This window comes from Lontra canadensis, unplaced genomic scaffold (assembly GCF_010015895.1).
Source record: "Lontra canadensis isolate GAN:19392208 unplaced genomic scaffold, GSC_riverotter_1.0 scaffold76, whole genome shotgun sequence".
NCBI classification, from domain to species: domain Eukaryota; kingdom Metazoa; phylum Chordata; class Mammalia; order Carnivora; family Mustelidae; genus Lontra; species Lontra canadensis.
The window spans coordinates 4,490,803-4,502,876 of NW_022631070.1; the positions used below are offsets into that span (position 1 = coordinate 4,490,803).

Here is a 12,074-nt window from a genome sequence, read left to right on the forward strand (position 1 = left end):
TATTCTGTCCAGATAGCCTAACTTCCTGTTTTCCCCCCGAATTGTTTAAGGTCATGATTCTCATGGCACCAAAGCTTCTGCACCTGTGGTACAATCAATAAGCGGAAAACTGGCTTCTGTGTGAACGATTTTTAAATAATGCTATTGTTAGGATATCTTTCCACTATCCTCTACATGGGAGCCTCTGTCCTGTATTCATGAATGTAAATAAAATCCTGGAGAAGACCTCTTCCGTAGACGTGACCACGAAGCATGAGCATGCCCTGTTAGAGTCTTGGAGCGTGCTGACAAATGGTCCCATTGACTCTTCCATTCTGGTTGAGTAAACGCATGCCAGCAATGCACGCGTGTTGAGTAATAATCAGCCTCCCTTCTGAAAACCACAGGAGGATTGGCTAATCCTACTTCTGTGTGGTTAAGGTATGCTTAAGGTGCCGAAGAAAAAAACAATTGATCTGCCGTTGTGATGGTTTGTTTGACAATAACTGTATGATAAAGCACTTTGATCTTTACTATATATGGTAGAACGGAGGGAGTGCCATACTGTCATACGTAATTATTGAGTCACCACATCTGTTTAGGGAATGCCCCTCGAAAAGGGGAAACTAAATAACAAGAATATGATGTGGATCTTGACGATATCATTATTCTCTTAACGTTAATGATGAATTTCCCTCCTCTCATAAATGACATTGACTTATGGAGCACTGCTGTCTAAGACACGGTTATCTGGTTTTATTCTGTGAAGATTTTGCCTGGTGTATTTGCTTATCTTAACGGCTCCTAATTTGTTTGGTTAGCAAATCAAAATGATGATTCTTCACCCTTTCAGAAGGACGAATTATCTTACTTTGTTCATTCTTTTTTTTTTTTTAACATATTTGCCTACAAGACTGAACAAACACCCTTTTCATGTGCCAACGTATGCTGAGAATTTTGCTTATATGGGGCACTAATTATATAAATAAATGTATATATAGACATTCTCTAAACCAACAATGGAACCAAGTGTAGAAATAACTACATTAATTGTCTAATGTAGCTGATCATTCACGTGTGTTAGACACGTCCTTGATACATGTTCATGCTTTGCTCACTTAAAAGTATGTGAGCATCTTAATCAATCACTTGGTAGCCGTGATAAGATGAATGTCTGTTGAGTTGTGGGGTACGTTGATAGCCCCATGGTCTGGGAAAAGAGACATTGAGCTACCACATATTTTCTAGTGGGAGGACAATTTGGTGTAAGTCTTCTTAAAAGCATGCTTATTTCTAACAAATGCCGTTTTATCTGGGAAGGGTGATTTGTTTGGTGAGAGCCGAGCGCAAACTGTTATGTTCTGTTTACTTGTGATTCTTGTTGTTGGACAGAGGGCCGGGGGAATGAACGTGTGTGTGGAAGGAGCGGGAAGGGGTTGGGGGTGGAGGGAAACACCAGACTGTTTGCCAGTAGCTTGGATGATGGTGTGAAAAAATATTATCTTCTGCTGTCATCTGTTTCCATGAGAACCTTAAAATAAAGTTTAAAATAAGGAGTTTTGCTTCTGTTTAAACAGCCTCTGCGAGGGAAAGGCCCTATAGACCTCATTACAGTTGATTCCTTAATAGAACTTCAGGATTCTCAGAGCCCTTTTCAGTACTGGATAGTTAGTGTGATTGAAAATGTTGGAGGAAGATTACGCCTTCGCTATGTGGGATTGGAGGACACTGAATCCTATGACCAGTGGTTGTTTTACTTGGATTACAGACTTCGACCAGTTGGTTGGTGTCAAGAGAATAAATACAGAATGGACCCACCTTCAGGTAAGGGCCAAAGCTTTTGCTGCTGCGAAGTATTTGGTAAAGGATGTGATATTTTCCTGGATGTGTCTCTGGAGAGTTTGTTAGCTCCGTGGTATCTTTTACACGTGCATATGTGAACATTAAGCATTTTGACTGCAGAAAACTCTTCTATGGAAAACAGAATTCAAGACCTCAGTAGTGTTCTGGAAGGAGAAAGTGGTGGAGGCTGTGGTGAAGCTGATCTTATTCCTCTGGAATCACTGATTCACTAATGAAAGACACATGGGACTGTGACTTGGTCATTTTCTCCCTTTTTCTTTAGGAATTTTGATAGTCTTGGAAGTAGGTTCTAAAATCTCTGTCTGCCCATACATCCTCCAGTCATCCACCCACTCACTCATTCCATTCATTTGTCCATCCGTCTCCATTCATCCATATACTTCCCTCTATCTACCCATCCACCACCCATCTGTTTACCCACCTATCCATCTACTTACCCATCCCTCCAACCTCCCAGCCTCCCACCCATTTGCCCCCTATCCATCCTTTATCCACCCACTCATCCATCCACCCACCCATCCTTCATCCATCCATCCACCCACCCACCCATCCATCCATCCATCCATCCATCCTTTATCCATCCATCCACCCACCCATCCATCCATCATCCACCCACCCATCCATCCGTCCATCTATCCATCCATCCATCTACCCATCATCTGTCTAACTAGCTATTCAGCAAGCCAGCCAGTCATCCATCCGACTGTCCAACCAAATGCTTATCATTATATAATCTGTCCTGACCTGGAAATAGCAAACAGAAGATCATCATACTTTTTTTTCTGGCACATCATGGATTTTAATTAGCTCCAAATGCCCTGTCAAATGACTTTCCACAGACTTCATTGGATAGAAGAATGCATCCTGCTTCCTGACATACCCCACCGGGCCAAAATCTTGTTTACAAACTAACCATTCTTGAATGTTTACTATGTGCCAGGTGATTTTACATCTGCTGTGTTGTTTGTTTTGATTACAAAAAGAAGCTACATGTGTGGTGTGAATATTTCCTTTTCCAGTGGAGAAAATTTGAGACTGACATTAAGCTACTTGTCCAGGGTCATCTAGCTTGGAGAGAGGGGAATATACCGTAGTTCAAATTCCTAGGCCCTTTGCTCATTTCTTCCCATTCCTCCTGCTGCCCATACTGGCCTTACCCACCTTTTGATAGGTATCCTCAGGGGAAAATAAAAAAGTTGGGTCCTTATGGAATTAAAGATGCCAAGGTAGAAATATTAATTTCTCCCAGAGATTGCTGGGATTTCACCAGGTATATCGGAAGTGAAGAGCCAAATGCTTTGTTAAAGTTGCCAGAGATTTTTTTCCTCCCCTATTAGTTGCCAGTGCTTGTCTCGAGTACATGAAACCAAAGACTTAACATTTTTCCTTTCTGTCACTCAGCGGCTTTAATTGAAAAAGAAAAAAAATCTTGGTTCTGTATGTCATGTATTTTGCATTTGTTGAATTTGACAGACATATAGACACGTAACATGGTATTTTATCAGTAGTATTGTTGTCAACATTTTGAGAAGCAGCCAGGAAATCCATTTATATACCCTGAGTAATTTTGGACTATGATGACAAACAAAGGGCCTGTCAGTGTTGAGAAAAGATCTAAGCTCACATTTGCCTTGGGATTCATAACCTAGCAGGAGAAATTTACTTTGTGTGGGAAAAGTCGGGTGTATAAATCTTAGCTTAGTATCTAATTGCTTTATAAATTTTAGGAGATCCCTATATTTGCCGGTGTGAACGTTTATAGCAAAGCGATGGATTATTAGTGGCTTCTTAGGTTCTCTTCAGTGTTCCTTTGCTGTGAAGTCATGGGACTCATCCTCAAAAGCAAGAATGGAAAGTGTCACCATAGAAACTTGGGAAATATTTGCATAGGAGAGTGCTTTCTCTTTTGCAGATAATTTAATGTCTTTATAAGATGAGAATAGATTGTGTTTACTTGTCTTAGTAGTTTTTTGGGCATGAATTGTCCATTTCATGGGGGAATTCATGGGTGTCCTTAAAGAACTTGGAAGGCATTCATCATTAAGAAGTCATTTTCCCAACATTGGAATTGTTGGCAAGAGGAGTTTTGCACGGGAAGAGGAACGTAAAAGGCAAAAGGGTATTCCCTATGTGGCCTTCAGTTCTTCAGATGAAGCAGTTGCAAGACGAAAACTGGATTCTCTTGCCTCATTTAGCAGAACAACATACGGGGCTGTGATTATGACCTGTGTGTTTTGTTATTTTTTTTTAAGTTTTTATTTAAATCCTGGTTAGTTGACATGCAGGGTTAGATAAGCCCACAGTGGATCAGCACTTCCGTACCATGGTGGGTGCTCCTCACAACAGCTGCTCTCCTCCATCCCCATCCCCTGTGCTCCCCCATCCCCCACCCACCTCTCCACTGGTGACCAGCAGTGTGTTCTCTAGAATGAAGACTTCGTTTCTTGGTCTGTTTCTCTCTCTTGTTTTCCTTTTGCTTATTTGTTCTGTTTTTAAAATTCCACATGAGTGAAATCACGGTATTTGCCTTTCTCTGACTGACTTACTTCGCTTAGCATTATACTCTCTAGCTCCATTCATGTCATTGCAAATGGCGAGATTCATCCTTTGTGATGGCTGCGTAATATTCCATTACATATACCCACCCCACCCTCTTCTTTATCCATTCATCAGTCAGTGGACACTCAGGCTGTTTCCAAAATTGGGCTGTTATTGACAGTAATATATCATAATTATTATATATAATTATAATACTTGTTACTTTGGGTTTGTGTAAATTAATTTCAAGACCCAGAGTCATTTAAAACTTATATGGTAGTGCTCCTTCCTCAACTGAAATATAGGTGGGAATAAAATCTCATGCTTGCATAAAGATATTAGATGTTGTTCTTACTCCCAGGTGTTAAGTGGTGGGAGAGGGAGATTTGGAGGTGTGGGGGTGGAGGGGACGGCTGTTTCTGGTGCACTGTGAGAGGAAGCCCTGCGACCCCCTAGCCTGCCTGCCCGCTGGGCTGGGCGACCCCATGGACTGCCACCATTACAGAAACAAACCACGGCTCTGCCTGCAGTTTACTTAATCTTCCTACTTTTTAAAGGGCACAATCTTTCCCAACCATTCAGTACCAAGAGAGGTAGAAATGGGAAATAGGAAGTAGCTCTTTTTTAGAACCTCAGAAAAAAGGGGCTGCTTTGATGCCATCCACCAGAGAGGCTTAAGGTCACTGCGCCTTTTCATTTCTGGCCCAGATTGGAGAACATAGGTCAGGGCTTCTCATCCAGGGCTCCCAGGGTGGTGGCAGGGAGCGCAGGCCGGTGCTGGTGGTGTAGGTCGACTCCAGCTTCCATGACGAATGCTGAGCGAGCAGGCAGTGGTGAGATGTCAGGTGATCAGGGAAGGGGGCCAGTAGCTGAGGTCCTTAGTGGTCCAGGCTTTACCAAGACATGTACAGTACAGTGAGTCAGCTCTCCAAACGTCACCCAGTGCTCATCACGACAGCTGCACTCCTCCATCCCCGTCACCTGTGTCCCCCTGCCCCACCCACCTCCCCGCTGGGGACCCGCAGTGTGTTCTCTAGAGTGAAGATTCTTGTTTTTGTTCTTTGCTTTTGTTTGTTTGTTTGTTTTTTGCTTGAGGGAACTTTAATGAAGGCAAGAAAGACAGCACGGTGCAAGAATCAGGCAGAATGTTCTATCCCAGCCATCTTGCCTTGTACCTGCAGGATGAAGTCGTCAGGTCAGAATTCTCACTGGCATGATTTCAGGCATCGTTCCAGCCCTTTTGTCTTACACTAGTGAGTCGGAAGCCTTGAGGTCAAGTGATGTGTGGTTCAAGGTCACCCCACCAAAGCAGAACTGCAACTAGAACGCTGGCGTCTGGTCTGAGCTCCCAGCCCGAGTCTTCTCCTCGGACGCCACCCTGACATTGCGAGTTGCACAGAGAACGGGGAAAGAGGAAGGGAGATGTTTTCATAAATTAAATTAGCTTTAAAAGTCAGGCACATGTGGAGGAGCCCCTTTCCTTCCGCATCAAACGGAAGGCAAACTACACTCGTGGCAGGATTTTCTGGCACACTGGCCTCCCCTGTGACCCTATGGCATGCCCCGCGTACCCCATCTTCGGGGTGCTGTTCTTCTAGATGTAGCGTGGCCCATCCCCGGGCGCTGTTCCCACCAGGGAGGTTTTAGTGGCTCCTTGAACACTGAACATCTGGGTCTGTGTCTCTACGGTTTCCCCGGTGCATGGCACAGAGTAGGTGCTCAGCAAATAGTCGTCAAATGGATCGACTGACCAAAAGGTTGGGTATGTCTGCAGGGAGGGCAGGAACCAGCCAAGTCCACCTTCCAGGAGCCAAATGATGGATGGGGCTTTGGAAGCCAACCTGGAGGGGAGGGCCTGGAGTGAAGACACCCCCCAGCATGGCCAGGGCTGGGCTGTCCTCTTTGCGCCTGATGTGGGGAGGGGGAGCTTTTGAAGACAGCGTCCGATCAAGCAGAGATGCCCTGCTGGTGAGCACCCAGCAGAGCTCTGGGACCTACTCCATGCTCAGGAATGTGGCCTGTGCACGTCCTGATCATTTTTGTTCCTCTAGAAGAGTTCACCTTTGCCTCCAGCTAGAGGAAGCCGTCAGAGTAGGGAAAACAGGGACTTGGAGCCAAGGTCCAAGTTGGCTTCTCCTTGCACGTCTGTTCCTCACTACAGAGCCCTGGGCAGTCCCTTGCCTTTCCTCCTCTGTGAAATGGGTCTAACTCTGCATTTGCTGTGCTGCTGAGCGCTCCAAGTTTCCGCAAGTGATGGGCGTTTTCTGGGTCTTCAGTCTGTAAGCAGAGTTTCATGGTTATATTTGGTTTCCTAAGAAATGTAAGTAGATCGTTGAGGTCAGGAGTTTTTTAGAGACCCCGCCTGCTTTCATATTTCTGGGTGCTTGGAAAGCAAGGTAGAGTCTTACATGTTTTTGCAGAAACTAAGGACACAAAACTTTTTGAGTTTTTCTCATCTCTAGATGCTTCTCCATATGTATGTGTGTATGTGTGTGTGTGTGTGTGTGTGTGTGTGTGTGTATTATTTTTTGCCTTTGCAATCTTTATGTCAGTGTTTCCTTTTTCTTTTTCTTTGCCTGTTTCTATTTCTTTTTCTTTTAGATAGTACCTGGAGTCAGGAAGTTTGTGAACTATGTCTTAGTCAAGAAACAGTCCAGAAATGAATTCTGTATCAGTTAGTGCAGGTGGCTGTAAAGAAATATCCACGATAGGGGGTTCAGACGACACAGGTGATTTTGTCATAGTTCTGGAGGATGGGAGACTCAGATAAGGGTGTCACTAGGGTTGAGTTCTGGGGAGGGCCCGCTTCCTACTTGGTGGATGGTGTCTTTCATGTGCACATGAGGAGAGAGAGACCGAGAGGTCTGGGGTCTCTTTATAAGGACACTAATCCTAGGATGGGGCCCCCACCCTTGTGATCCCATCTAACACTGATTACCACGCCCCCCCAAAGTCCCCATCTCCAGATAGTATCCCTTTGGACTTTAGAGCTTCAGCATATTACTTGTGGGGAGACATAAACATTTCTGTTCACAGCCTTCCCACCATCTGTTAACAACCATAGACCAGCCTTTGCTCACCGGGGAGAGAAGGAGGGAGTGGTCGGTGTAGGGTGCATGAAGAAAGGGGATCGCCCCTCCAGGCTTCATTTAGCCTGAGGCTGCGAGCTGGTGGTCTCAGGCCCCTCTCCTGCTCTCTGCAGCTCTCGCCTTTGCAAGAGCCCTCCAAATGCTTGCTCAGAGGGGGATCACCCCACGCTCACCGAGGCTTCTAGTTAAAGACGGATCGGGGCCGATTTTAATTGCTTATTACTTGCCCACAAACAGAAATCAACATGATACACTCTATTAAATTACCTACAACACAATCATTTTAAGAAAATGGTTTATGTTCTTTTAATGGCGCTGTTTATTGTCCATAAACTTGCCGGTGTAACCAGGCGCCTCTCTGGCTAATGAAACGCACACATGGAATGTTGTTCTCCGCTTATTGGAAACGTTAGGTGTTTAGCTTTCGCAGGTGCCCGAGTGTCCTGAAAAACCTGCTTTTGATTTTCACCTTCTAGGAGAGGGGGGCCTTGCCGTGGGGTTGTATTCATTATCAGGGCTTTATGGCCCCAGAAAGAAGACAGAGGATCTTAAGATTGTAGGACAGAGATCCAAATCCTGTGGAACCTGGGCTTCTTGGTCTTTTCAGGCTGCTCCAGGGAATCAATAGCACAGACCTGGCAGCTTCTGACCTGTGGCATTTCTCCCTCACGCAGCTGTGGAGCCTGGAGATCTGAGATGCGGGCTCCCACAGATCCGATGTCTGCTGAGGGCCCGGCCGCCTTCCTGGGCCGCACACGGCCGCCTTCTTGCAGTGTCTTCACATGGTGTGGGGCGAGGGAACTCTCTGTGCTCTCCTTTGTAAGGGCAGTAATCCTATCATGGGGACTCCCCGCTCATGACCTCCCAAAGCCCCCCGCTCCTAAGCATCACTTTGGGGGTTAGGATTTCAACTTAATGACTTTGGGGGGACAGCAGTGTTCATCTGTAGCCCCGAGCTTCTGGTTAGCTGGGAGGGAGATGGCACCTGGAGGATGGGGGCTCGCCTTTCGGGGATGATACAGAGGACCCCCAGGCCTGCCCTGCCAGGTGCTTGTAGACACAGGTGTCAGGAAGGGCAGCGAGTGTCCCTATGGGGCTCTGTATGTCACTGAGTCACCTGGCTCGGTTCTGGGAGTCCGGCTCCAGCTCTGGCCAGCTGGTCTTGCTTTCGCTCTGGTCTTGTGTAGTTTTCGTGAACCACCCTTCTCTTGGCCTCCTCTCTGTCTCAGGGGCTCCCCTGCCCCCAGACCGCGGGAATTCAGCACCAGCTCTGTGCACCTTCTCCTGCCTTGACCCACCTTTCCTGTCTTGTCCTTGGCAATCGTCGTCCTTTCTGGTGGCTTGCTTCCCCTTTTGCTACCACGCCAAGGCTGAACTCCCCGTTGAACAGCTTCCAGATTCCTGGGAAGGTGAATTTGTTCTCACCTACCTGGGAACTCTAGGCTCTTGGGCATTGTTTCTGTCCTGAGCCCAGGCTCTTGTGACCTGCTGCCCTCGGGGTGACAGGGCTTTGCCTCCTCAGGTCCTCCACTGAGATTCTGGTCCAGGGACCCTGAGCTGAAACCCACCCCCCATACTCCTGGGACAATTTGTGAACAGGTCCCTTTCCCTCCTTTGTGGGACCCCGTGATCAGCGATTTCTCCCTCGGCACCCCTGCCCCCTGTGGATGTCAGAGGGACCATTCATCCATTTTCTGTACAGCTGTTAACCGGGGCCTCACTGGGTTCCCCCAAATGTGTCAGAAACTACTAAGAGAAGTCACATGCCATGCTTGTTCTGATACAGAAATGCCAAATTGGAAAAGAAAAAAACTCCCCCGAGGTAGAAGAGTGTAAATAAAAGGATGAAAAGCATCATAGACGACATCCGCAGTAGAGCCTCCCTTGTCATGAATAACCCTTTACGGGACTTTGCATAGCTGGCCACGGGCGGCAGGGGGCCGCACCTTGATTACCTGACTCCTTCCAGCAGCATCTCTCTGTATCATAATTACGGGGGTCTGGAAACACCCCTAAACTGCTTGGAACATAGGAGCTTCAGGCTCAAGGTGAGTTCGGAAGCCGTGGGCATCAGAATATACAGCCGTGTGCTGAAAAGCAGACATGCAAGAAATTAAAAATATAGCCCCAGAGGTTTAATGTTGCCTTTTAACTGTGGTTAAATTCATATTCATGTCCCGACTGTCTGTCTGAAAGAGCCTGGGTTGATAAAGGGAAGGTATAAACATATCTCCTTCAAGTGAGTGCTTCTGCAAATCCTATTTTGATAAGGTCTTAAATCCGCTGAGATCAGATCATAAAATCCCCTGCAGTCGCAGCAGGCAATGGAAACAGCGCCCCACAATTTTTTTTTCTTTCCGTTTTGCATTCAGCCAGAGTAACCTCCCTCCCTCAATCCCTCTGCCCGCCCCCCTCTCCCTGCACCCCACCGCCTGGGTCGGGTGGAGGTCGGGGCGGGAAATATGGACAACATGTGGCATGTTAGCAACATTTCAAGTGTAAATATTAAACCTGGTTGGTAAATTTTAATTTACCTTTTAATAATTTTCTGGCTTACACGGGCTATTTTTAGCCTACGAGCGCTCAGAGATTTAGTGAGAAACAGGCCGTGATCACTGAAAATGCCAGACGAGAGTCATTTCTAGCTTAGAAGTTTATCCGCTGATAAGTTCTTCATCAGGGGATATTGCTTCCCAGGTGATGCGTGGAGTTTGGGGCCGCGGACGACTGAAGATGGGGCTGATGTGGCTTATGCCAATAAATTACTGACGGAAGCCCCCAGAATGCACGCACATGTTTCCGGAAGGGCCCCATGAACTTTCTTCCTCATTTCTGATCGCAGAGTCTCAACTTGCTCTTTCCCATCAGAAAACCCCGTCCGCAGGCGGCCTTTCCTGGGGCGGGGTGCGAATCCTTGCGGTCGCCGACGGTGCCGAGCAACTCTGAGAACTCGGAAGATAAAATTCAAGGGAGAACCATCCCCGCAGAACATTTTGGTCCTTAAACGCTTATGTGGTTTGCTGTTGATACAGAAATCTATCCTTTGAAGATGGCATCTGAGTGGAAATGTGCTCTGGAAAAATCTCTCGCTGATGCCGCCCAGTTTCCTCTTCCGATGGAAGTATTTAAGGTAAGATGTCGGCTCGTGGCGACTCGTGCTCTTTTCCACACTCCCCGATCTCCCGTGGAGAGGGTCTCGCAGCCCGTCGTTTCCCGCTGTTGGGACAGCTACCTGCCCACTCGCACTGCACATGTTTAAAATGTTCTCTCTGTGCATTTGCTCTGTTTTGTCATGTCCACGAGTTCCTCATATCACAGGATCCTGACGAATGCGTGGCTTCACCATTTTTCTGCACGTTGTGTTATTACAGAATAAAAACACCTCCTTTGTACTCCCTCACCCCTTACGAAGGGAACAGGACACGTAGCAAGTCTATTTCGGGTACTGGTTTGGTAAAAATAATAGAAAATGATGCTCCTCTTGATGGTTCGGTTTCCTGGATGGTCCAGGAGGCTGGGGTGAGTATGTGATGGGCTGTAGGCCTGGGGAGGCGCCAACAGAAAGGGGGGGACGCAGCTGAAGCAGATCACTGGGTTCTTAATACTTGAAAATGATGCCTGACACTTGTGTGTAGATGGAAGCCGTGGGCAGGGATGATCCTTGTGGGCCAGAGGGAGTCCCGAAATGTCCTCTGCCTCCCTGGACCCCGAGTCCTTGGGCCGTTCAATCGGGGTTGCTGTCAGCTGGCGGAAAGAGGCTTTCCAGGCCCGAAGGAGCCTGTTTCCACCCCATATGTCCCCACGGGGACTGAAATGCCGATGGTGTGATGTGCCACGGGGAGCAAGAGTTTAGGGTCTGGGTGCAGACATGGGCTTCCTGAATTCCAGTTACCCCGAAGGCCTCCCTCAGAATTGAAGCCCATCATGGCAAATTGTGAACTTTCTTGAGCTGCACTGTCCTTGTTTGCAAAATTGGACTTAAAAAGATGGTTTTTGCAACTAGGGATAAAATCATGTTCTGAAGTTACCAAGTAAGTGACTTTTACAGCATTTTGACCCTCCTGAATTTGAGGAACAGCCTAGATGGGACGGGCGGCTAGGGGTAGTGATCGCAGGCAACAACACGAGGTCTGGGGAATTTTTTTTTTTTTTTGGCTGACCAATCAATACTTCTTTCCTCCTCTCTCCCTTCCTCCCTCCATCCCTTCCTTCCTTCTTTCCTACCTTTCTTGCTTTCCTGATAACATCCTCCCCTGGAAAAGATAAAAATAATAAAACCAGCTTTTAGTTTTCCATAACCTACTCAGTTCCATGGTGTCTGTGCGTCCCTCCCCCCGCCCCCCCCGCCGGGGACCCCGACAGTTGGGGTCCACTCTCTCCGTGGTGGCCTTCATAGTATTTGAAGTGTGTACACCAGATCACGTCCCTCACTCTCGAAAAAATAGATTTTCTTTGGAAGGATATTCCGTGAGGAGCTCGACGAGTGACAGATGAAAGCGTAAATTTGTACCTCTCGTCTAGACCTGGGAGTTGCCCCCAGAAGCGTGTCCCTCCCTGACATGCTCTCCTGCCCCTGTGAGGGGACCCCGCACCCTCACTTTTGTG

The 12,074-nt window shown here is 47.1% G+C and overlaps 1 protein-coding gene across 1 annotated transcript in view; it reads left to right on the forward strand.

Annotated features, from left to right (window-relative positions):
- The window catches only part of SFMBT2 (Scm like with four mbt domains 2), a 219,976-nt gene that overhangs the window by 105,230 nt on the left and 102,672 nt on the right, over positions 1-12,074 (forward strand). The window contains exons 6-7 of the mRNA XM_032881633.1: positions 1,557-1,803; positions 10,502-10,599. Of these exons, the coding sequence (XP_032737524.1) occupies positions 1,557-1,803; positions 10,502-10,599 (345 nt within the window). The remainder of the gene's footprint in view (positions 1-1,556; positions 1,804-10,501; positions 10,600-12,074) is intronic.